Genomic DNA, 27,105 nt, shown 5'->3' with positions numbered 1-27,105 from the left:
GGCAGGCTGCTATAGGTTAGATCACATGGAATCCAGCGAGAGCTAGCTAACGAGATAAAAAATTGGCTTAATGGAAGGAAGCAGAGGATGCTGGTGGAAGGTTGTTTGTCAGATAGAGGCCTGTGACAAGTAGTGCGCCTCAAGTTTGCAGATGTCACTAAACTAGGTGATATCGTAGACAATGAAGATAGCCATCAAAAATTACAGCAGGGGTTTGATCAGTTGGACAAGTGGGCCGAGGGATAGCTCTGAGTTTAATGCAGATAAAAGAGGTGTAGCATTTTTGGAAGTAATACCAGGGTAGTTAAACTACCTTCACAGTGAATGGTAGGGTTCTGGAATGTGTTGCAGGACAGAGGAATCTAGGAGAACAGGTAAATGGCCTTGACCCAAAAGGTCACCTATTCCTTCTCTCCAGAGATGATGCCTGTCCCGCTGAGTTACTCCAGCATTTTGTGTCTTACCTTTCGTGTTTACCTTCTTTTTAAACCAGCATCTGCATTTCTTTCCTACACAAAACAGGTAAATGGTCCCTTGAAAGTAGTGTCACAGGTAGATGGGTGGCTTTTTGTAGGTTGGCCTTCATTAGTCAGAATACTGAGCATAGACATTAGGATATAATATTAAACTTGTACAAGACATTCATGGGACCGCATTTGGAGTATTGTGTTCAGTTTGGTCACCCTACTTTAGAAAGGATGTCATTAAGTTGGATATTGCCAGGAGTCAAACGATAGAGATGGGTTGGGCAGGCTAGGTCTCTATTCCTTGGAGTGCAGGAGAGTGAGGGGTGATCGTATTGGTGTATAAAATCACAAAGGGAATAGATAAGATGAAAGTTGAGTCTTTTACCTAGAGTAAAGGAATAATTAACCAGGACACAGGTTTAAGGTGAGAGGAAAGATTTAAATTGAACCTGAGGGGCAACTTTTTCACTCAAAGGGTGAAGGGTAAATGGAACAAGCGACCAGAGGTGGTAGTTGAGGCAGGTGCTATAACATCATTGAAAAGACACTTGAACATATTTAGAGTGGAAAAATTTAGAGTGATAGGACCAAATGCTGACAAATTGGACTAGCTTGGATGGAGCATCTTGGTCGTCAAGGACGAATTGGTCCAACGGGCATGTTTCAATGCTGTACGACTCTATACCCCATTTATAAAAGAGCATCAAAAAGAGGAATCTTTCTACTTGTAGAGGCATCTTCATTCCTCAACTGCAACTTCATACAGAAATAAATTGCATCTGATAATTTCAAGTGGCCACAACAATTTTCTCATACCGATCTCAGAGATGCACTTTTCATCACTTTCAGTTTCTATATATTCTGACGATGGAATAGTTTGTGGCTCTAATGCAAAGGTGACCTTCTTTAGGGGAGTAGACCAATCCTCGGGTTCTTTTCCCTTGCCGTCACCTAGTTTGGGATGAACACATTTTGCAAGGGTTACATGTTTTAGGGAAGGAATGCAATATTGCAGGTAAATCGGAGGTATAAAGTTAATTATAATGTGCATTTTTATTCAGATGTGCATCAAAATACTTCATAGTGATAGATCAGGACAGTGAGTTGGGAAGAAACAGTGTGTTTACTTTTATTCCCATTATGTTTAATTCAAAATTATGGAAGAAACAAAAATTTAATTGACTGCAAAGCCATCACATTGAATGGTGGGTCCTGTAGTTTAAAAATAAGCTCCCATCACTTTCAAAATTCAATGAACAAAATCAGAATTAATAACACAAAAGAATATGATCCAGAGAGTTGTGAATCTGTGGAATTCTCTGCCACAGAAGGCATTGGAGGCCAATTCACTGGATGTTTAAGAGAGTTAGATTTAGCTCTTAGGGCTAAGGGAATCAATCAAGGGATATAGGGGGAAAAAGCCGGAACGGGGTACTGGTTTTGGATGATCAGATTGAATGGTGGTGCTGGCGCGAAGGGCCGAATAGCCTGCTCCTATTTTCTATGTTCTATGAAGCAGATCTAAAATTTCAGTTTGTAGCTTGATTGTGGCAGTACAGTATAGCAAGGCAGACACTTTGCAGAGGTGGTGTAATTTGCTGTCAGCATGCAACAGGCAAGAACACAAAACACTTTTATAAACCAACATCTGCAGTTCCTTGTTTCAACATAAATCTTACCTTCGTCTTCAGTAATATGGAGGATTTCCTCATAATTTGGAGTGCTCATAAACCCCAACGTGGTATCATTGCCAGGAGACGTATTTATTTGCGATTCTTTGCCTTCTTTCATCTCTGTCTGTTGTACTGTAATCTCCTTTTGAGGAAAGAATCAACAAAATTTGTGATTTTATGGAGGCAGAGTATCACCTATTTCAGCAATACCTTCAATTAATGATACACATAGATACATGGAAAATAGGTGCAGGAGTAGGCCATTCGGCCCTTCAAGCCAGCACCGCCATTCAACGTAATCATGGCTGATCATCCACAATCAGTACCTGTTCTCACCAACTCACAAGGCATTGATAGAAAAGCAATTGGATACAGATGTTCATCAGCCTAGAACTATCAGGAACAATAGCTTCTTCATCAACAACAACGATGAGATGAAAAGCAGGAAAGAGAGAATAGTGTGACATGGTGTCAGAACAACAACATTGCCTTCAAAGTCAGCAATTCAAAGTAGTTGGTTGTTGATCGAAAGAGAGGACGTGAACACAAAGCTGCCCTCTTCAATACGCTTCAATAGAGATGGTCAAAGGCTGCAAGTTCTAAAGCATCCACATTGCCAGCAACCTCATCTGGTACCTTCAACACTGACGTAGTGTTCAAAAATTGCATCAACACATTTACTTTCTTAGGCGTCGGAGAGGTTTTGGCATGTCCATGAGGACACTCAAACTTCTACAGATACTACATGGAGTGTATTCTGAGAATTGAAATAGAAAACAGTTCAGCCTAGACTAATTGCTTAGGTACTCCTGGCATCACGTGCTTTGGAATTTGATTTCTTTTTAGACGCAGTGAATGCAAGCCCAGTCTTTCCAATCTTTCCTCATATGACAGTCCCGCCATCCCGGGGATTAACCTTGTGAACCTATGCTGCACTGTCTCAATAGCAAGGATGTCCTTCCTCAAATTAGGAGACCAAATCTGGAGTAGTGTGCAGTTGTGGTCTCACCAGGGCCCTGTACAACTACAGGGCTTTCAAGAGAGAGCTAGATAGAGCTCTTAAAGATAGCGAAGTCAGGGGTTATTGGGAGAAGGCAGGAACAGGGTACTGATTGTGAATGATCAGCCATGATCATATTGAATGGCGGTGCTGGCTCGAAGGGCCAAATGGCCTACTCCTGCACCTATTGTCTACAGAAGATCCTCTCGTTATGAAGGCCAACATGCCATTAGGTTTCTTCACTGCCTGCTGCACCTGCATGTTTATTTTGAGTGACTGGTGTACAAGGACACCCAGGTCTCGTTGTACTTCCCTTTTTCTTAATCTGACACCATTGAAATAATAATCCGCCTCCTTGTTCTTGCCGCCAAACTGGATAACCTCACATTTATCTACATTATATACTGCATCTGCCCATTCACTCAACCTGTCCAAGTCACCCTGCAACCTCCTAGCATCCTCTTTGCAGATCACACTGCCACCCAGCTTTGTGACATCTGCAAATCTGCCAGTGTTACTTTTAATTCCATCCTCTGAATCATTAATATATGTTGTAAACAGTTGCTGCCCCAGCACCAAGCCTTGCAGCACTCCACTCGCCACCGCTTGCCATTCTGATCTGGCCCAGGTCACTGGTGTTTCAATCGATTGAACTACATCATTACATCATTCTACCGTTTTGCATTTGTTATACAAAACGTTTTGGGATTTTCTTTAATCTGACTCAAAGCTATTTATGGCCCCCTTTTAATCACCCACTCGAATTCTTTCCTCCTGGCTTTATATCCTTAAAAACCCCATCTTATTATCTTCTTAAACCTTGCATTCGCTTCATTTTTCTTTCTGAAAAATGTACAACCCTTTGGCCATCTAGTTTCCCCTACTTTGCCAGCCTTATCTCTCCTCCTTACTGGAACATGCCGGTCCTGAAATTTGATCAACTGGCCTTTAAACGACTCCCATGCCAGAAGTAAACCTATCCCAGAACAAATGCTTCCGATACACCCTCCCGAGCTTTTGCCCAATAACAATGTAATTTGCCTTACTACATTTTAGTACCTTCCCACAAGATCCCCAAAATGCTCTTTGATTGAAACACCAGTGACTCTGGCCAGATCTGTTTCCCAACACTGGGTCCAGTATGTTCTCTTCTTGGGTTGTCTATCTACATACTGTTTCAGGGAACCTTCTTGGATGCACTTAAATTCTGCTTCCTCCAAGCCTTTGGCTGAGCAAGCCCCAGTCAATAATAGGGAAGTTAAAGTCACCCACTAAGACAGCGCTAATGCATTGGCATATTTTGGTAAGGTATCCCCCTGTCAGTTCCTCTGTCTCCCACTGGCTATTGGGGGCCCGATAGTACATTCCCATTAGAGTGCTTAAACCCTTCTTACTTTTGAGCTCAGTTGGGTAACCAAATATTTGTCTGCTTGCTTTTTTTGTTATATCAAAGACATGCTTGCACAATTCCCCATATTACGAGCTAGATGCCAGGAGCCATGGATGTGCCAGAACATCTGATTTGAGACATTGGTAGTCCTGAAGGCTTTTTTGCATCCAATGCAATTACATTTCTTGACACTGGGTTGGCTTAAGATAACTGGCTTGAGAAGGGAGAATCTTCACGAGGTAGAAAACAATCATTTACTGGAAGCACTTAAGCACCAGCAATGTTTCAGCCTCAATTTTTGCATATGTGCTGGAATATACCATTGACGAGGATGATAATCAATGAGAACTGGCTCCTTTAGTTAAACAGGCTTCTGCCATTCATAACTGGATGCAACAGCAATAGTGTATGTGTGCTACTGCGGAGAACACTTACTGCCTATCACGTCCAGTGCCATTGACGCCTCATCAGGTTGACAATTAATGATTGAATCATTGAAAGTGGAAATAACAGTGGGGAAAACAAATTAAAGTATTCGGCTGAATAACACCCCCCACCTATATTCTTCTAGAGGGAATAAAGTTCATTGTTCCTTACCTCAGGAGTTTTCTCACTTCCTGTGCAGGTCCTGGATGTTTTCTTTTTTACCCAGGGATTCTTCCCCTCAGTTTTGCCCCGAAGCTTTGCTAGCTCCCGCTCGCGCTCCTGGAGACAAGAAAGCCAGGGTGTCAATCCATAGAATCAGAAACCCATCCACCACCCCATGTTCAGCAAAGAACAAAAAGCAAGCAAATAAGTCATCTTTTACATTACAAGATGGCAATTAATCCTGAAGTCTAGTCTTCTAAATGCACGACATATTACCAAGGGGAAACAATTAACATTGGATTTTGCGCGTTACCTATTCTTATAAGATAACTACATTAAAGACAATAACTACATGTGAAGAAAGGTCTCGACCCAAAACGTCACCCATTCCTTCTCTCCTGAGATGCTGCCTGACCTGCTGAGTTACTCCAGCATTTTGTGAACAAATACCTTCGATTTGTACCAGCATCTGCAGTTATTTTCTTACACTACATTAAAGACAATAGTCAGCTGTGAAAAGGCACAAACCAAGTCTCTAAGACATTGTTCAACAGTACTAAGAGTTGATATTTAAGAAACTGACCACTGGCAGGTACATCACAAAACACTTCACATCTTCTGAATCACCCAGCATGTTGCACCGAAAACCAAGAATCATTTAGAGTTTTCTATTGACACATCATGACTACTTTGATCATCTGTTTAAACATGTTAAACATTGGGGCCCCAAGGCCAAAATTCCCATATTTAAACAGCTACCAAAATTAAAGTATAATCAATTACTAACTAGCAAGGCGATAAGTTGAAAATTAAAACTGCCTTGAATCAAAAGCACAAATTAAGTTTTAATAACATCTCAAACATTTTATGCTATGTCTATGGTCCAAATGATACTTCCCTGCAATTATATTGATCAAAACAGTATGTGTAGTACATCAAATGTTCAGTAATCCTTGAATTACCTTCAGTAATAAAAGTTAGCATTATTATTTTAAGTGGCAATTATATCTTCCAGCGAAAAGTTCCTCAGTAATTGAATGCAAGTTACGTATAATGATTTCATAAAATCTATGATGAAAGGATCACTGTTTAAGCTTACTGATCACTACAAAAGAAAAATAGTAAGAAAAGGTACAATAGTAAGGAAAAGAATCCAGAGTGAAAACTGTGAACCCGAACATCAGAATGCCCAAAATGTAGAGCAATGTTAAATTCAAATAATCTTTCTCAAGTAGTGGTCACTATATAAAAATGTACCTGTTTCTACCTCCCCCCCCCCCCTTCCCCCCAAATCAGTTCTTTGTGTTTTATCCAGATGTCAGAGAGCCAAGAGAGATTTCCAGCCCGTCCCTTCCACACACCAGATGCTGTACGTATTCCAGGCTTCTAGTTTTTTGACATCATCTGACACCTCAGCAAACTATGAATGGTTAGAATTTTCTCAGTCATTTGCTAGTTAAAAAGGCTTGCATCAAAAAGATTCTAGTTAACATTTCCATTCGTTTACTTCACCTGCTCAATGAACAGCTTTTTTAAAAAGGTCAGATGCCAAAGCAGTCCATAATCTCACCCCATTCCTCAAAAAAGGTTTCACAATCATTTCATTAACACCCTCATTCATTACTTCTGGGCAAGACTTGCAATACCATGCTTTTCAGCTCCATTTGATAAAGTCTGGCTCACTCCAAATCAATCCCATCTCACAAAGTTAGCAAGCAGGTCATCCAACTATCACCGTTCTAGCCAAAGCAGAACTCCAGTTCATCTCAATCCCACAATCATTTCTTTTGAGCTTCAATAACATTGCATTCCCCAAGTTCAGTTAGAGGCTGGCTACTGTTCACTTGCTGCAAGAAAATTCTGTTAATCTAGCAATCTCGGGATTTTGGTAATGCCTGACTATTGGATATTCATATTATTACCCCAACACACAATGTACAAAAAGAAATTCACAGTATTAGAATAAAATTTCTAAGGAACCAACTGTAAAGGAACTGCAGGAATCATGGTCCCTGTGAGTTGGATGCCAAACCATCAGGGTTTCAAAGTATTCAGATAGCAGATTATTAAAGTCTTATTGTACACATTACCATTCACAACCCTTAGCCTCGTTTAATTCTTCACCTTCAAAAATAACCATCTTTAACTTTTCCTTTATTTACCTCCTCATAATTATTCCTTCATGGGTCCAATCCCAAATTTGGGAAATAGAGTTATTCTGCAATTCAAACACTTATTCAAGTTGTGGTTCATTAAGCCTATTTACACTTGTGTTAATAAATCAAGATATGAAGTTTACCTTTTTTATCCGAATAACATGAGAGGCACTGGGAGTAGACTTCTGAAACAGCATTGCCTGAATGGCTTTGGTATTTGGAGTTACTTCAGGGCTGAGGAAGTTTCCCATTTGTCCTTGGTTCTGTTTCTCATGATTCATCTCTTCAAATTTTTCTCGAACGGCTTGCACAACAACACTACCTGTATATAAATAAGGAAAGAATAGATTATAATTCATTAAAAAGTGGTCTTTATTCACATGACCTGGTAGTATTTTTTAATTTATCAACTGTGCACTCGGTTGTATACAAAAAATGATAACAAGCCAGAAGAACAAACACACTGCTGATAAATGATCTCCATCTGCTTCTCCTAAAAATAATGTATCAAATCCAGAACTATAAAATGCTTAGTTAATATTTTTACATTGCCTCCATTGCCTTAGTGCTAACAAAATCACGTTATGCAAGTATATGTGTAATATCATGCCCAAAGCAAGATCAATAGCCAGTTTCTTAAAATTGACCAGGGGATAAATTTTGGCCAGGACTTCAAACCTTCATACACTTTTACAGACTGTAAAGCATACAAGGCCAAAAATAGTTATTTTAAACCAGTGACAGTAGACTACTGCTTCAATGATACTACATTGATGCTTAGACTATAAGGTCAGCCTCAGTCCAAGCATACTTTCATCTAGGAGGCAAAAATGCCACCAAGCCACAATTTGCACTTGTTAATGCAGGGAGACATGAACTAGAAACTTAAAAACGCTTGATTTGCAAATCTTGTTTAGATGAGAGGGCCTCAGTGTTCGTTGTTCATTAAGTAATCTAGCCAATTTGACTTCCATCAAACTGGTGTCAGTTAAGTTTCAAAAAAGCACCAGAATTGCTTGAGAAAACATGGTGACAAACTGCAGCAGTCCTTGGTGCAAATTACACAATGCGATGCCACTGAATAAAATGTTCACAAATTGTCAATAAGTAAAATACAGATAGAGTGGACTTTGGTAGAAATGGGATATTATAGGTTTGGAGGTGCCAAGACCATTTATAGCACATTCTGCAGCCAGAGAGCAGCATATTGGAGGGAGTGGATATTCAGATAACAAAAAGAATGCCAATCGATCACACTGTTGATGTTGAACTCAAAGAGTTTCTAGAAGTGCAAGGGAGTTCTATTCTTTCCCTTTACTATATATTGGGTAGCTAGGAGCAGGCCATTCACCACACCCAGCTTCCAATCTACTTAATAACCAGTTTTAAAATCACAGTTTAGGAGCTTTCAAGTCATTGGTAATCCCCCATCTCCACAACAAGGATTGATGAAAGCCTTTGAATGCCAATGCAAGATGAGCAGGTTCCAGCTGAAAGCAGTGAAATAACTGCTGGCAGAGTCTTTGCTAGGAATTAGATGATACAAACATTCTCACTTCTAACTCTGTGATGGAGAGAATTGAAATAGAAAACAGTTTAGCCTAGACTAATTGCTTAGGTACTCCTGGCATCACGTGCTTTGGAATTTGATTTCTTTTTTTACGCATTTGGACACAGTTAAAACAAAAGTGCTTCTGGCAAAACCAAAATAATCATTAGTCAGCTTGATATTGTTGCCAAAAACAATATTATATTGAGATATTGTATCTCTAAACTAAACTATTGACACCCATCCCATTTTATTCTCCTCGCCTTCCCCAGATTCACACAAACCAGGGGCAATTTACAGCTTACCCTGTGCAATTACACAATTATGTCTCCACAAGGGTAATGTCTACTGATGAAATTAAAAAACTTCAATTTAAATTCTCCAGATGCCAGTGAGATCTATATTCTTATGTCGATTAACACCAGTCTGAATTACTAAATCAGCATATCAACATTTCGCAAGGACTATAGCTACAAATTGGTCTTTGGTCTCCAACTTGAGCCAGAAACCAGACTCCCCATTCTCCAGGAGGATGTGACAGTGCGTCTGAATTACTAAATCAGCATATCACCATTTCGCAAGGACTATACAGCTACAAATTGGTCTTCGGTCTCCAACTTGAGCCAGAAACCAGACTCCCCATTCTCCAGGAGGATGTGACAGTGCGCCTGATGTCCAATATAAAATAACTGGTTGAAACAGAGATCTAGTATTATCCTTGAACACAAAACTAACTGTTCAGGTTAACAGCATTCCAGAGCTGGGAAAGATTGGTGATTCACAAATATTAAGGAGCTTTTAAAGTTGTAGAGAAAGGGGGGAGGGAGGGGTGGAGGACAGTGATAGTGAAGGGCAAGAAAAGATTGAATAACTAAAGTGGCAGGTGGTATGTACCAGCTAAAAGAGTGGCAAAGGCTAGGAAATTAGAGGCTACATCTATTGAAATAATATTTAGCTAGGAAATAAATGAAATCCAATAGAGAAAGGAAATGCTAGAAAGACAAGATAAAGCTGGAATGGATGATCACCTGAAATCATAACCTTCTGGATTGTGAATTTAGTATTGTGTCATGTCATAAAATAAAGGGAATTTCCATTAAGAATTGATGGATTAGTGGTAGAGGCACAGCAGGATGGAGAGAAAATTAAAATGTGCAACCACAAGGTCAGGGTCATATTTATAGACCGAATAGAGGTTCTGCAAACCCAGTAATCAATTTATATTTTTACAAAATATCATAATAGTAAGACAATAAGTTAAGCATAGCATACTTACTTGAGATTAATGAAGTTTTCACATCAGGAGAAGGCATGACGGTTTGATCCTTAGTCTCTTTTCTGGCCTGTTTCCACAAAAGAGTGTTAAAATCTAAATATTTAATGTGGTTCATTTGGAATTTTGCAACCAATAGGGACGCGAAAGGGCACGTAGTTCAAAAGTTAATTGATTTGTAAAAAGTACAACATTCCTCGAGAAGCATCACAAAGCAATCCCTGACATTCAAGCCTGGAGGACTTGGCCGATCTCAGAGGCCATACCCAATAAATAGTTTTAATTCCTCAAAGTTCATATGCAAGGGATTCATTTGCTTTGTTGCTAATGTAAACAATAGCAGATTGCACCATTTGTATCGTTAGAGCATTTATTGGAACAATTTGTCCTCGGGTGCCTGAAAGAATCTTAAAATCTGGGCACTACATAAAACAGGTGACTAAAAGCGTGAAAAGATAATTTAAGAGGCAAAGATATTAAATTGTTTAAAAGGATTGTTTGGTGCAGTCAGTTGAAAGTTGAAGAGATTCCAGAACCGCAGGTGTTGGCAGCTGAAGAGTTGCTAATGATGGATTAAGTTAAAATAAACAGAGGGTCCAGACCGTTAAGTGGCCAGAACTGGAGAATGCAGATTAGCAAGGGCTACAGTTTGGAGATGGGAATTGAAGAGATGATGGGATGAATTCGGAAATAGAAAACGATTTAAAATGTCATGGCAAGATTGAGGGGAGAAGTAACAAGGTAATATAGCAAGAATAGCCATGATGCGGCTAGTTCAGCTGACATAAGAATATCTTGTGATGAAAGCCAAAGTAAGGGCATGGTATTATCATTTAGGTTATTGACAAGGGCAATCAATTGATACAAATACATGACTACAGTACTATGGCCCATTCAGTCTCTGCCAGCTCTTAGTTCCACTGCAGCTTTAAAGTTTTTCCATTCTGATATTTATCCAGCTTTTTTTTATTTAAACAATTGAAGCTGCCTCCACGAATAATCCTGGCATTGTATTCCACATGCTGAACACTGTTACTTTGATTCCATCACCAATCATATGGAACAGCACAGCAACATGCACCTTGTATCTCCAAGTTCTTTACACCCATGTTTATCTGCCCATTCCTTTCACGATTTCAAATGTTTCTACCAGACCTATTGACAGCCTCATATTTCAAAAACAACTCTTATTTCCACAGTGGATCTCCATGATTCATGGACCAATTGAATTACCTTCTTAATAGCTGGTCTGATGAGGTCATTCTTCCAGGCGTTGATCATTTCTGCTGGAGAAACCATTCCATATTTTGTGTCTGAAGGTATCCGTGCATTGGAGAGAAGATCTAAAGAGATGGTGTATGTTATTACAATTATCTTCTTACGTTATCTGTGCCACTGTTGCTTATAGAATGATATTTATGCACACGATACAGCAAGTTAAAAAAATGGAGTAACATTGTTTTCTTGCTTGCTAACTTACAAAGATATCCTTTTTCAAAATAAGGCACAACTCATACCATGTTCAGCTAATCTTCGAAGCCGTGATTTCACCGAGGCAACTATGGGAGTGTCTGGCTTGACTTCCTGCTCAAGGTTTCGAAACTTTGATGACATTTGAGATTCCACAGGATTAATGTTTTCCATCTCTTCATCCAAGGACAAAGGCTTTTGACTCTTTGGAGAATCTAATGACAGTCCTGGAAGGAGTATGGTGGTGTACAATAAAAATGAACAATTCCATTTACAAATTAAATACACACGCTAGAATCACTCCCTTCTCCCTCACCCAGCCGCTTTAGCCGTTATCTCAGTACATACAATCCCTGGTTACCAATATCTTTGCTGCTATATTCAATTCCTCTCAAAAACACAAACTTCTGAAAAACATCCTCACAACCGCCCCTGCTCAGTGAGAACCCCAGCCTCTAGTCTCAAGAAAACTGCACCACTTCACCACTGGAATGAACTGAAGTGTGTGGTGCCCAGTATTGCTTAAGTCTACAGATGTTTTTAAGAATAGCATCAAAGTTTTGATTTTGTATTCCGTTCTTCTTCCACAATTGGTGTAGGAAAGAACTGCAGATGCTGGTTTTAATTGAAGATAGACACAAAATGCTGGAGTAGCTCAGCGGGGCAGGCAGCATCTCTGGAGATAAGGAATGGGTGACGTTTCAGGTTGAGACCCTTCTTCAGACTGATGTCAGGGGAGTGGGCGGGACAGAGATAGAATGGATACACAAAATGCTGGAGTAACTCAGCGGGACAGGCAGCATATCTGGACATAAAGAATGGGTGATGTTTCGGGTCGAGACCCTTCTTCAGAGATAGAATGTAGTCGGAGACAGTAAAGGCTGGTGGGAGAATTGGGAAGGGGATGAAGAGAGAGGGAATACAAAGGCTATTTGAAGTTAATGTTCATACCGCTGGGGTGTAAACTACCCAAGCGAAATAGGAGGTGGTTTCTCCAATTTGCACTGGGCCTCACTCTGACAATGGAGGAGGCCCAGGACAGAAAGGTCAGATTGGGAATGGGAGGGGAAGTAAAAGTGCGGAGCAACCGGGAGATCAGGTAGGTTAAGGTAGACTGAGCGGAGGTGTTCAGCGAAACGATCGCCGAGCCTGCACTTGGTCTCGCCAATATACAGGAGTTGACACCTGGAGCAGCGAATGCAGATGAGGTTGGAGGAGGTGCAAGTGAGCCTCTGCCTCACCTGAAAGGACTGTTGGGGTCCTTGGATGGAGTCAAAGGGGAAGGTAAGGGACATGTATTGCATCTCCTGCGGTTGCAGCGGAAAGTACCCGAAAGGGATGGAGATGGGATGATGTGGCCAGTAGTGGGATTCCGTTGGAGGAGGCGAAAATGGTGGCGGATTGTATGCTGTATGCAACGGCTGATGGGCTAGAAGGTGAAGACAAGGGGGGCTGTCCTTGTTACGAAAGGGGGGAAGAGGGAGCAAGAGCGGAGCTGCGGGATATTGAGGAGACCCTGGTGAGAGCCTCATCTATAGCGGTTCCTTAAAGAATTGGAGATGTCCTCATTCTTTAGGGAATGGGGGCTCCCCCTTCCATGATAGATGAGGCTCTCACTAGGGCCTCCTCGATATCCCGCAGCTCTGCCCTTGCTCCCCCCCCATTCGTAACAAGGACAGATTCCCCCTTCATTCTTGTGTCTACCTTTTTAAACCATTGTTTTGTCACCTTCAAAAAATGGCTTCGCTACCTCAACAGTATATTTATTTTACATACAGCAGGGTTTGCTAGTCAGAGAGATTTGCAGGTCCTTAAATAAATTGCCACATTACACAAGCACTAAAAGCTCGTAGGATTCTTGAAATAAGCTCAACCCACCAGTGCTCTTCACTTGGAACTCCTTTTAGAAAATGAAATTTCCCCAATTTCTTTCCCACAAGAAAGATTTTTTTCAATAAAATGTATCTGCTTCTTGGAGACATAACGAATAACAAGCACAAGGCAATGATGAAAAAGCTGCCTTAGTGCAACACATGTATTTCTATAGAGAAACAAGGAACTGAAACAAAAATGTTGGATCAGATGCAGTAGATGAGGTCAGTGGAGGTGCACATAAACCTCTGTCTTACCTGAAAGGATTGCTGGGATCCCTGGTTGGAGGCAAGGGAGAAGGTATAGGGACCCATACCTATAGGGAGGTATGGAGATAGACACAAAATTCTGTAGTAACTAAGCAGGACAGGCAGCATCTCTGGAGAGAAGGAATGGGTGACCTTTCGGGTCGAGACCCTTCTTCAGACTGATGTCAGGGGAGTGGGCAGTGCAGAGATAAAATGTAGTTGGAGACAGTAAGACTGGTAGGAGAACTAGGAAGGAGGAGGGGATGGCGAGAGAGGGAAAGCAAGGGCTACTTCAGGTATGGAGAGGTCTATTTTATCTTCCAGTTCAAATGCAACACATGGCTTAAAATGTTCTTTAAAGGGAGCGATAGGTTTAATAATTCTGCCATGCTGGGACTAAAAAGTCTGTAAATAGGTAAATAAGAGGGGTTGGAGTAAGATCAAATTTAACGGCAGGAGAGTTATTGCAAGCTAATAAGCAAATGTTAAGAAACCATGGAAAGTAGTTTGGAAAGAAATTAAAGATAATTTGGAGAAACATCTTGGGTTGCAAATGAATTTCACAAATCTTCTAGTCATTTACAATTTCAATAGTTTAAAAGTATGTGGTAAAATTACCATGCCTAGTAGGCTACAGCCAAGTTTAGTTTCTGGTTTGTAATCTGACATAATATCTCAATGGAAAATGAAAAAGTACACAGAACAGTAGAATGTGACCACCCTATTTTTGTACCACAAAGACAGAGTGGGAAAACCTATGGAGAATTGCTTGCAGTTTAACCAGTGTAACTCACCTCCCTCATTTCCTTCGTTGTCAATGGAAGGCTGCCTCAAGCGCTTCAAAGGGCTTCGCAACATCGACTCCACAGTGCAAAGAGATGACATGTTTTTGTATCACTTCAAGTACAATGTTGTCTGCAAAGCAAGAGTAGAAAGGCCCAAATAATAATGCAACTTGCTATCTCTCACATCCGCAACTTTCAAAGAGATGCAAAAGCAAAGTTCTGTCTTATGCCCAAAGAGAAGACAAATTCCATCTGCATTAACTACTACTCAGCAGTGAATTGCTATGTCATTGCAGAAGTAGGGAAAAAAACTGCAGATGTTGGTTTAAATCAAAGGTAGACACAAAATGCTGGAGTAACTCAGTGGGTCAGGCAGCATCTCTGGAAAGAAGGAATGGGTGACATTTCTGAAGAAGGATCTCGACCCGAAAAGTGACCCATTCCTTCTGTCCAGAGATGCTGGCAGACCCGCTGAGTTACTCCAGCATTTTGTGTCTCTGTCATTGCAGAATGTCTCATCACCAAAACTTTGGAGAAGATTTCATCTGGATCTAACAAAAGGTCAATTCATTGCTGAACATCTTGCTTTAAAGTTTTGTCGATGAGACATTTTGCAATAATATGGCTGTTCATTTCGAGATCCACCCATTTTCTTGTTAGCTCTCAAAGATGTTCCTTGCGAACCAATGACAGATTGACTTGAGATGGGCAACCACTCCACTGCTTCTCTTTCTAGAGCCACAAGGAAGACATATCTTGGATCTCAACAACCCCCTATTAACCCCATCACCCACAAAAAAGTACAAATTGTTCATAATCAATAGATTTTGTATTGCCCCACTTAAAATACAAAGCTGTCTTTGTTGGGTTGGAAAGGACATTGCAGCAAAGCCTGGGGCCGACAAAATACATTGGTCAACACCCTGCGCAAGGACAAATCCTGGCAAATGATAGGCGAGGATTTTATTGATAGATGGATGGTGTAAGTAGCAACGGCCAGAGGTGAAAAGGAGAAAAAACAGATAAGGAGAGGAGTGAAATGAGGAGGAACAAGATAAAATTATGATATTTGAAGAGTTCAGTTCAGCAGCACAGGGCAGAAACAATGGGTCTACCAGAGCAGATCTACTTGCGAGTTTTGGATGGAGATAGTAACAGGCACTACAGGATAAGGGAACTATAAGATTAGATGCTATGCATGGGAGATCAGAGACAATAAGATTGGAGATGATCTGGGAGTTGGTGGCCTGGTGTTTATCAAATACATGGTCAAGGAGTAAGTAGGTGTCCAATAGTTGAATTACTATAAACCCACTGACTCGCACAGCTATCTGGACTACACTTCTTCCCACCCAGTCCCCTGCAAAAAGTCTATCCCCTACTCCCAATTCCTCCATCTACGCCGCATCTGCGCCCGGGATGAGGTGTTTCACACTAGGGCTTCAGAGATGTCCTCGTTTTTCAGGAAACGGGGCTTCCCCTCCTCCATTACAGACGAGGCTCTCACTAGGGTCTCTTCTACATCCCGCAGCTCCGCTCTTGCTCCCCCCACTCGCAACAAGGACAGAATCCCCCTCGTTCTCACCTTCCACCCCACCAGCCAGCGGATCCAACAAATTATCCACCAACATTTCCGTCACCTACAACAGGACCCCACCACTGGCCATATCTTCCCATCCCCTCCCCTCTCTGCGTTCCGCAGAGACCATTCCCTCCGTAACTTCCCGTTCCACTCGTCCCTTCCTACCCAAACCACCCCAATCCCGGGCACTTTCCCCTGCAACCGCACGAGATGCAACACCTGTCCCTTTACCTCCCCCCTCAACTCCATCCAAGGACCCAAACAGTCTTTCCAGGTGAGACAAAGGTTCACCTGCACCTCCTCCAACCTCATCTATTACATCCGCTGCTCTAGATGTCAACTTATTTACATAGGCAAAACCAAGCGCAGGCTCGGCGATCGCTTCGCTGAACACCTGCGCTCGGTCCGCATTAACCAAACTGATCTGGCCTGGCCAAGCACTTCAACTCCCCCGCCCATTCCCAGTCTGACCTTTCTGTCATGGGCCTCCTCCAGTGCCATAATGAGGCCCACCGGAAATTGGAGGAACAGCACCTCGTATTTCGCCTGAGCAGTTTGCAGCCCAGCGGTATGAACATCGACTTCTCCAACTTTGATAGTTCCTCTGTCCCTCCCTCCCGTCCACCCCCCCCCCCCTTCCCAGATCTCCCACTATCTTCCTGTCTCCACCTATATCCTTCCTTGACCCGCCCCCCTGACATCAGTCTGAAGAAGGGTCTCGACCCGAAACGTCACCCATTCCTTCTCTCCTGAGATATGCTGCCTGACCTGCTGAGTTACTCCAGCATTTTGTGAATAAATACGTCCAATTGTTGATGCCTGGCCTCAGCATGATAGAGATCATCTTGCAAACAACAACGACCTTTTCACCAGATTTGACAATATTGGAATTGTTATTGAGTAAGCAGAGGGGTAAGATTGGAATGGGCAAGAGTGGAGAAGTCAAAACAGTTAATATCACGGCACCAGTGGGAAATAAATGAGAGTAGAAGGCTGGCAGCGGGAGTCCAGGAGGGGGAAGAGTGACTTGAATGTGGTCAACTCCTTATTGTTCATCAGGACCCACGCCCCGGCGAGGTGGCCGCATTTGTCACGTTTAATGCGGATGAAAACAGATTGATCAGCCTCCACGCCCCCATCTCACCCTGTGGCCGCTGGGCGAAAGCTGCCAAGTTTGAATTATGAACGAGGCCATGGTGTTTGGCACATTGCTGTTCCCGCAGGCATTCCTCAGCTGGGCGCGACCAGGCCACTGGGCCAAGCTCCTCCGTAAAAGGACCGCGGTTACATGGCGGGGAAAGAGAGTTGGCCTGTAAACGCGCCGTGATCTTACTGGAGCACTCCTCGATTAAACATACATCGCCAATCAGCAGCCAATGCATTGTCACAGATTACACGTGAAAGGGGGCCCTGGCTTCACCCTGAAGCGCACTGACCGCCTCCAGCCATGTTGTAGAAGCGACAGGGGCTCCGGCGCTTGGCATGAATCCCCTGCCCCCCCCCCCCACAGTCTGCAACCAACACCCTACTCCGCACCCTGAGCGGCAACAACACCCCACCCTTCCGCACCCTGAACAATGACGGTGACACCTTATTCCCGGTTCCCCCCGCACGCCTGAGCGGCGACTACACCCGACCCCCCCGCACCGTGAGCGGCGCCTCCTTATTCCCGGTCCCCCCCGCACCGTATTCCCGCCCCTTCCCCTTGAGCGTCGCTTCCTTATTCCCGGTCCCCCCGCACCGTGAGCGGCGCCTCCTTATTCCCGGTCCCGCCGCACCGTATTCCCGCCCCCTCCCCCGCACCTTGAGCGGCGCCTCCTTATTCCCGGTCCCCCCCGCACCTTGAGTGGCGCCTCCTTATTCCCTGCACCCCCCCGCACCTCCTTCAGCTGCTCTGACTGCTCGCTCGTGCGCACCAATCGCCGCTCCTCCTGTTTGAATTCCGGCGCCCTTTTCCGCGCATGCGCATCAACCAACAGTCGGACGTCAGACAAGGAGAGCCGCGTGGGCGGCGGCCTCCGTGGCCTTGCGTCCCTACCGGTGGGAGGGCGGTACAGTCCTGCCCCCCTGCCATTCGTCTATCGGAAGCGGGATTAAGCATGTTCATATTTGGAAAAAGTGAATGACCTTTATGTTTTATCCATTTTAAACACTATTGTTGATCTGAGAATACCATACTTTTAAAATTTACATTACTTGTTCTGGTGATTTAATGTGTTCATAATTAATTGCTGGAGAAAGGGATCCATTCTTTTGGAATTCAAATACTCAAGTTAAGCTATGAAACGAATCGCAGACAGCAAGTGGCAGGCATCTGGAAATGAATGAAAGGGATAATTGACCATACAATATCTCTGGAGAACATGGATAAGTGATGTTGCGGGTCGAGACTCGATCTGAGACGTCGCCTTTCCATGTTCTCCAGAGATGCTGCATAACCTGCTGAGTTTCACCAGTACTTTGTGTCCTTTTATATATTAACCAGCATCTGCAGTTCTTTACTTCTACAGGACAGAGGAAATATCTTGTTAAGCTGGAAAGAATGCAGAGAAGATTTATAAGGATGCTGCCAGGATTTACAGGCTTGACCTATGGGGAGAGGTTAGGCAAACTAGTACTTTATTCAATAAACAATAGGTGCCCTTTGAGCCAGCACCGCCATTCAATGTGATCATGGCTGATCATCCACAAACAGTACCCCGTTCCTGCCCTCTCCCCATACCCCCTGACTCCGCTATCATTAAGAGCTCTATCTAACTCTCTTGAAAGCATCCAGAGAATTGGCCTCCACTGCCTTCTGAGGCAGAGAATTCCACAGATTTACAACTCTCTGAGTGAAAAAGTTTTTCCTCATCTCCATTTTAAATGACCTACCCCTTATTCTTAAACTGTGGCCCCCGGTTCTGGACTCCCCCAACATTGGGAACATGTTTCCTGCCTCTAGCTTGTTCAATCCCTTAATAATCTTATATGTTTCAATAAGATCCCCTCTCATCCTTCTAAATTCCAGTGTATACAAGCCCAGTCGTTCCAGTCTTTCAACATACGACAGTCCTACCATTCTGGGAATTCACCTAGTGAACCTACGCTGCACTCCCTCAATAGCAAGAATGTCCTTCCTCAAATTTGGAGACCAAAACTGCACACAGTACTCCAGGTGCAGTCTCACTAGGGCCCTGTACAACTGCAGAAGGATCTCTTTGCTTCTATACTCAACTCCTCTTGTCATGAAGGCCAACATGCATTAGCTTTCTTCACTGCCTGCTGTTTCTTGCATGCTTACTTTCAGTGACTAATGAACAAGGACACCCAGATCACTTTGTACTTCCCCTTTTCCTAACTTGATACCATTCAAATAATATACTACCTTCCTGTTCTTACCACCAAAGTGGATAACCTCACATTTATCCACATTAAACTGCACCTGCCATGCATCTGCCCACTCACCCAACCTTTCCAAGTCACCGTGCACCCACGTAGCATCCTCCTCACAGTTCACACTGCCACCCAGCTTTGTGTCAACTGCAAATTTGCTAATGTTACTTTTAATCCCTTCATCTAAGTCATTAATGTATATTGTAAATAGCTGCGGTCCCAGCACCGAGCCTTGCGGTATCCCACTAGTCACTGCCTGCCATTCTGAAAGGGACCCGTTAATCCCTACTCTTTGTTTCCTGTCTGCCAACCAATTTTCTATCCATTTCAGTACCCTACCCCCAATACCATGTGCTCTAATTTTGCCCACTAATCTCCTATCTGGGACCTTGTCAAAGGCTTTCTGAAAGTCCAGGTACACTACATCCACTGGCTCTCCCTTGTCCATTTTCCTAGACATCCTCAAAAAATTCCAGAAGATTAGTCGAGCATGATTTCCCCTTCGTAAATCCATGCTGACTCGGAACGAACCTCTTACTGCTATCCGAATGTTCCGCAATTTCTTCTTTTATAATTGACTCCAGCATCTTTCCCACCACTGATGTCAGGCTAACTGGCCTATAATTTCCCGTTTTCTCTATCCTTTCTTAAAAAGTGGGATAACATTAGCTACCCTCCAATCCATGGGAACTGATCCTGAATCTATAGACCATTGGAAAATGATCACCAATGTGTCCACGATTTCTAGAGCCACTTCCTTAAGCACCCTGGGATGCAGACCATCAGGCCCTGGGGATTTATCAGCCTTCAGTCCCATCAGTCTACCCCACACCATTTCCTGCCTAATGTGAATTTCCTTTAGTTCCTCCGTCACCCTAGGACCTCTGTCCACTAGTACACCTGGGAGATTGTTTGTGTCTTCCTTTGTGAAGACAGATCCAAAGTACCTGTTCAACTCGTCTGCCATTTCCTTGTTCCCCATAATAAATTCACCTGTTTCTGTCTTCAGGGGACCCACATTTGTCTTAAGTAATTTTTCCTCTTGACATACCTAAAGAAGCTTTTCCTATCCTCCTTTGTATTCTTGGCTAGCTTACCTTCGTACCTCATCTTTTCTCCCCGTATTGCCTTTTTAGTTATCTTCTGTTGCTCTTTAAAAGAATCCCAATCCTCTAGCTTCCCGCTCATCTTTGCTATGTTATTCCTTAGATCGCTGGAGGCTGATGAGTGATCTTATAGACGTGTGTAAGATTATGAGGGGAATAGATAGGGTGAATGCAGAGTCTTTCATTCCAGGCACCCACTTTGCCCCTCTTATTTTAATATTAATAAGGTGATTAATACTAGAGTCATGCAGCACAGACAGACTCTTCTAACCACAGAGTCAACACTGAACAACAAGCACATGCTTCCCATTTTGTTGTATTATAATATGAACAAATCCTGTTTTGTTATAGAGTCCTAGTTGTACTATATTATTCTGCTAAGTTCTCTGAGCTTCTTTGTGCTGTTCCCCATGAGCCTTCATTTGAACCTCCCGCCCACCATCCAGGGACCCTAGGATTCGTAGATGAAGTAGCAATTCACTTCTAATTTATTCAGTGCTCATTATGTGGTCTTCAGAGTTGAGACAATAGACAATAGACAATAGGTGCAGGAGTAGGCCATTCAGCCCTTCGAGCCAGCACCGCCATTCAATGCGATCATGGCTGATCACTCTCAATCAGTACCCCGTTCCTGACTTCTCCCCATACCCCCTCACTCCACTATCCTTAAGAGCTCTATCCAGCTCTCTCTTGAAAGCATCCAACGAACTGGCCTCCACTGCCTTCTGAGGCAGAGAATTCCATATCTTCACCACTCTCTGACTGAAAAAGTTCTTCCTCATCTCCGTTCTAAATGGCCTACCCCTTATTCTTAAACTGTGGCCCCTTGTTCTGGACTCCCCCAACATTGGGAACATGTTTCCTGCCTCTAATGTGTCCAATCCCCTAATTATCTTATATGTTTCAATAAGATCCCCCCTCATCCTTCTAAATTCCAGTGTATACAAGCCCAATCGCTCCAGCCTTTCAACATACGACAGTCCCGCCATTCCGGGAATTAACCTAGTGAACCTACGCTGCACGCCCTCAATAGCAAGAATATCCTTCCTCAAATTTGGAGACCAAAACTGCACACAGTACTCCAGGTGCGGTCTCACCAGGGCCCGGTACAACTGTAGAAGGACCTCTTTGCTCCTATACTCAACTCCTCTTGTTACGAAGGCCAACATTCCATTGGCTTTCTTCACTGCCTGCTGTACCTGCATGCTTCCTTTCATTGACTGATGCACTAGGACACCCAGATCTCGTTGAACTCCCCCTCCTCCTAACTTGACACCATTCAGATAATAATCTGCCTTTCTATTCTTACTTCCAAAGTGAATAACCTCACACTTATCTACATTAAACTGCATCTGCCATGTATCCGCCCACTCACACAACCTGTCCAAGTCACCCTGCAGCCTTATTGCATCTTCCTCACAATTCACACCACCCCCCAGCTTAGTATCATCTGCAAATTTGCTAATGGTACTTTTAATCCCTTCGTCTAAGTCATTAATGTATATCGTAAATAGCTGGGGTCCCAGCACCGAACCTTGCGGTACCCCACTGGTCACTGCCTCCCATTCCGAAAGGGACCCATTTATCCCTCAGGAAATTGCAAGATGAGAAAGTGGGTAAGAGACCAAACAAAACATGTATTTGGTTAGAAGAGTGATCCTGAACTTCCAGTTACCCGTCACATTAAGTTCTGCATCCTCTTTCCACTCTGACCTCACTGTCTTTTGCCTCTTACACTGTTCAAAGTCCAACTTAAATTTGGGGAGACAACATCTCATTTTACTATTAGGCCACTCACACACTCAGAACTCAACGTGGAATTCAACAATTTGAATTTCAATTTTCAGTTTGCACAATAAGAAGCCATTTCCTACAAACAATAATCAGCCTGAAATATTAGTTTTGTATCTGTCATCCCAGGTGCTGCCTAATCTTCATTCTCTGTAATTGTCTCAGATATCCACCATCTGCAGTACTTTATTTCTCCAGTTGTTTCTCCGTTTCAACTATTTTCCTCACTTCCCATCATTTTTCACATCTCCTTACCTTCACATTTCCTAATATTCACAGTCATTCTCTCTATTCTTTCCACCGCTTCCTCTACTCCACAACTTAAATTATGTTTGATTTCTATAAATTCTCAGTTCCAATAAGATAGCATTAACTTGAAACACTATATCTTTTTTTCTCTCTGCAAACTCTACCTGAACAGCTGAGTATTTCTTGTGTCCTATTTTGTTTTAAATTTTAGGTTTCCAGGATCTGCACTTTTTCAGTTTTGTTAGATAAGTTTTGGCTAAGATTTAAAGAAATAACTCATGAATAATGTATTGTATGCCTGTGAGAAGCATAAATATGAGGGGAAAAAATGAAATATGGAGAGGAAAAGATATTTAGTTTTGGAAATGTGAAAGGTATGTCTGCAATAACTGAAATTATTGAATAACGGTTGAGATCAGGAACTAGATGTTGTCAACACAACTGACAATCTACTTGAGCTTTATAAGCCTCAGGAAATTGCAAGATGAGAAAGTGGGTAAGAGAAAAAATTATTTCAAAGGTAAAGAACTGCCTCAGTTTTATGCCGAATGCCATTTCTTATTTGAAGCAACAGCAACAGCAAACTGGCTTTTTAGATACGATGGAGTTGTCAATAACAGAACCACATGTCCAGCAAGCAGGCTCACTGAGAAAAACAATTAGATGCTTGGAGAAAATGCTTGGGCTCACCTGGAAGAACTCTTAAATGATAGAGCCATCTGCAAGGAAATCTAGCAAAAGGATAAGATGAACTTTTCTTTCTCAGTATCATCCGAGTCTGATGTAATAAATACCCCTGATTTTCAGAACTAAGAAGCATAGTTTTAAAATTACAGTAGACTTTTCTTTGTAGTTTAGGATACAAGCACTCGCTTATTGATTATATAAGTGCATGCTCTATGTGAGCTCACGGGATTTTACCTTGGCCCATGATCTGGAAGAGTGCCAGAACATTCATTCCACAGACAAGCCATCGAAAACAGGAGTCTATGATGGGCAGAAGGCTGTGACACTGTTTGCTACCAACTGCCAGTCATGTCTGTGAAACCTTGACAAGCTGAAATTTGTAGCTTTATCAATTATTTTTCCTTTGTTTTGCTAACTTATAGTTGTTTGTTATCCTAAAATGTTCTTTGCCCATTCATTAATCCGAATCCTCAGATCTGTTTATATTTTATTGCATTAATTCAGACAGCACAGTGGCGCAACGCAAGAGTTGCTGCCTTACAGTGCCAGAGACCTGGATTGATCCTGACTCTGGGTGCTGTCTGTACGGAGTTTATACGTTCTCCCTGTGACTGCATGGGTTTTCTCTGTGTGCTCCAGTTTCCTCCCACGCTCCAAAGAAGTATAGGTTTGTAGATTAATTGGTTTCAGTAAGTTGTAAAATTGTCCCTAGTATGTGAAGTTAGTCTATGGGGTGATCACTGGTTGGCACAGACTCAGTGGGCCAAAGGGCCTGTTTCCGCGCTGTATCTCTGAATTCTAAAGCAAGGTAGCTGCAAGGCTTCTAACCTTGATCAATCTTAGTTAGTTAGTTAGTTAGTTAGTTTGTTAGTCTGATTTCAGTGGTGGGGAAGATGCTGGAGCCAATTATAAAAGACGAAATTGCGGAACATTTGGATAGCAGTAACAGGATTGTTCCAAGTCAGCATGGATTTACGAAGGGGAAATCATGCTTGATTAATCTTCTGGAATTTTTTGAGGATGTAACTTGGAAAATTGACAGGGGAGAGCCAGTGGATATGGTGTACCTAGGCTTTCAGAAAGCCTTCGACAAGGTCCCAGATAGGAAATTAGTGAGCAAAATTAGAGCACATGGTATTGGGGGTAGGGTACTGAAATGGATAGATAATTGGTTGACAGACAGAAAGCAAAGAGTGGGGATAAATCGGTCCCTTTCAGAATGGCAGGCAGTGACGAGTGGGATACCGCAAGGCTGGATGCTGGGACCGCAGCTATTTACAATATACATTAATGACTTGGATGAAGGGATTAAAAGTACCATTAGCAAATTTGCAGATGATACAAAGCTGGGTGGTAGTGTGAGCTGTGAGGAAGATGCTATGAGGTTGCAAAGTGACTTGGACAGGTTATGTGAGTGGGCAGATGCATGGCAGATGCAGTTTAATGTGGATAAGTGTGAGGTTATCCACTTTGGTGGTAAGAATAGGAAGACAGATTATTATCTGAATGGTGTCAAGTTAGGAAAAGGGGATGTACAACGAGATCTGGGTGTCCTAGTGCATCAATCACTGAAAGGAAGCATGCAGGTACAGCAGGCAGAGAAGAAAGCCAAGGAATGTTGGCCTTTATAACAAGGGGAGTTGAGTATAGGAGCAAAGAGGTCCTTCTGCAGTTGTATTGGGCCCTAGTGAGACCGTATCTGGAGTATTGTGTGCAGTTTTGGTCTCCAAATTTGAGGACGGATATTCTTGCTGTTGAGGGTGTGCAGCATAGGTTTACTAGGTTAATTCCCAGAATGGCGGGACTCTCATATGTTGAAAGACTGGAGAGGCTAGGCTTGTATACACTGGAATTTAGAAGGATGAGAGGGGACCTTATTGAAACATATAAGATTATTAAGGGGTTGGACACGTTAGAGGCAGGAAACATGTTTCCAATGTAGGGGGAGTCCAGAACCAGGGGCCACAGTTTAAGAATAAGGGGTAGGCCATTTAGAACGGAGATGAGGAAAAACTTTTTCAGTCAGAGAGTTGTAATTCTGTGGAATTGACTGCCTCAGAAGGCAGTGGAGGCCAATTCTCTGAATGCATTCAAGAGAGAGCTAGATAGAGCTCTTAAGGATAGCGGAGTCAGGGGGTATGGAGAGAAGGCAGGAACGGGGTACTGATTGAGAATGATCAACCATGATTACATTGAATGGTGGTGCTGGCTCGAAGGGCCGAATGGTCTACTCCTGCACCTATTGTCTATAATCTGTTTGAAAGAGAGGAATGTAACACCAAGTGCAAAAGGAATGGGGATAATATGAGATAAACTTAGATTTTAAAGGACCGTAATTTACCAGAATGAGAAAAAGAATGAAATAGGGAGTGAGAGGTTTATTTCCATACATGAGGGGTGTAGGGAGATTGCTCAACTTGTTAATTTGAGTGAAATAAATCATAAAATAAGATCACCTCAGCTAAAGCAGAACAACTTGCTTCCTTTCTGTTCTTTCTTTATTTCATTTTTCCACAGGATGGTTTCATTTTGCACTGGTGGAACAAAGGTAGAATGACAAGAGCAATTATTCATCCTGTAAATGACATTGGTTTAGGGTTGTATGATTTTTTTAAACATAATTTGCTCAGGATTTCATGTGGCGTGCATTCAAACAATTAATGATGGCAAAAGCTGGGGGTGTGACTACATTTATGTCATCACAATTAGTGATGTTAGAAAATTTGAGTTGAGCAGGGTGATGCCATTTTCAGTGAGTCAATAAAGAGACAGTATCCACCAGTGGGTGCACCCAGAAAGTGATTCCTAAACAATGGAAACATCAAACCTGTTTTCTGCGCTTGATCTTATTCAAGAGGAACCAAAGAATCTTAATTATGTGCCACAGAGAGACTGCAGGTCAGGATATATTGCAAGAACGTACCAGGTACTGTGAAGCATCCCAAGAAACAGTAGACATTTCAAGACAGGGCTTATGCAATTAACTTCCTTCAGTAAACAGAAATGATGGGAAATTGTAAAGAGATCTATCATTCAGTAACATATTGTATCAGTACCTATTCCTATTTATTTTTATTCCTATTACCTTAACATTGTGATAACAGCATTCCCTGCACTGTGATTTATTTCACAGTCAGAAGACTTTTCTGATGATGCACAACCACCCACACAGTCACAAGGTGAAAGGCCCTTCTGCTAAGGAAAGGTCCCTGCTCATTAAGGAAGCCATGAATGCAGTCAATGGCTACCTGTACTTGTGGGAAACTAACAATTCTGGCAATTGTTCCTCACTGAAATACATGTAGGTGAAATGATGTCCCAGAGAATGGGTGATTATTCAGCCCATGTGTTGAACTCACCTTTTCGTTGTTTATACGGCAGACACTTGGTGCTGTATGAAAGACCCTGTAATGAAGAGTGTTGCCAGCATCGCTGTGTTTGTACTTATTTTAATGTTATCTTCGCTTGTCCTCCATCTACAAGCATGTATTAAAGAGTTCTTCCATGACTCTATCCATATCTCTAGTCTTAATTGGTTCAAGACACACTCATCCATTATTCCCGAGCCTACAGTAGTTCTTAGTTTGGTAACGTCTCAGATTTAAGATGCTCGTCCTTGTTTTGAGATCCTTGCGTGGTCTTAACTTTCCCAGTTTCTGTAACCTTCTTTACCATTACAACATCCTACATTCGTCAGCTCTTCTAACTACAGCTTGAACTTCGATGATTGTAGTCCACCATTGGCGATCCTGCCATGGTCAAAACTCTGGAATTCCCTCTCTAAACATCCTCACCATTCTCATATAGGTAGTTGCCTCTTGCATCAAGTCTCTGGACCCATCCA

General features: G+C 42.5%; 2 protein-coding genes across 8 annotated transcripts in view; one reads left to right on the top strand and one right to left on the bottom strand.

Annotated features, from left to right (window-relative positions):
* Positions 1 to 18,033, bottom strand: part of LOC144594814 (anillin-like) — a 44,526-nt gene extending 26,493 nt beyond the window's left edge. For 3 of the 6 annotated variants that reach the window (XM_078401693.1, XM_078401697.1, XM_078401698.1), the window contains exons 1-9: positions 17,934 to 18,033; positions 14,481 to 14,601; positions 11,614 to 11,793; positions 11,330 to 11,439; positions 10,100 to 10,166; positions 7,418 to 7,596; positions 5,128 to 5,235; positions 2,147 to 2,282; positions 1,284 to 1,418 (exon numbers count right to left, since the gene is read on the bottom strand). In XM_078401693.1, the coding sequence (XP_078257819.1) occupies positions 1,284 to 1,418; positions 2,147 to 2,282; positions 5,128 to 5,235; positions 7,418 to 7,596; positions 10,100 to 10,166; positions 11,330 to 11,439; positions 11,614 to 11,793; positions 14,481 to 14,571 (1,006 nt within the window). In that variant the 5' untranslated portion in view covers positions 14,572 to 14,601; positions 17,934 to 18,033. Of the gene's footprint in view, positions 1 to 1,283; positions 1,419 to 2,146; positions 2,283 to 5,127; positions 5,236 to 7,417; positions 7,597 to 10,099; positions 10,167 to 11,329; positions 11,440 to 11,613; positions 11,794 to 14,480; positions 14,602 to 17,856 lie in introns of all 6 variants that reach the window. The other 3 variants (XM_078401694.1, XM_078401695.1, XM_078401699.1) reach the window with 3 other exon arrangements.
* Positions 1 to 27,105, top strand: part of LOC144594283 (microtubule-associated tyrosine carboxypeptidase 1-like) — a 125,729-nt gene that overhangs the window by 35,745 nt on the left and 62,879 nt on the right. The gene's annotated exons all lie outside the window — the stretch shown is intronic.

The sequence above is a fragment of the Rhinoraja longicauda genome, chromosome 6, assembly GCF_053455715.1.
Source record: "Rhinoraja longicauda isolate Sanriku21f chromosome 6, sRhiLon1.1, whole genome shotgun sequence".
In the NCBI taxonomy this organism is placed as follows: Eukaryota; Metazoa; Chordata; class Chondrichthyes; order Rajiformes; family Arhynchobatidae; genus Rhinoraja; species Rhinoraja longicauda.
The sequence above is the reverse complement of the archived record's forward strand: the minus strand, read 5'-3'. Positions and strand labels throughout refer to the sequence as shown.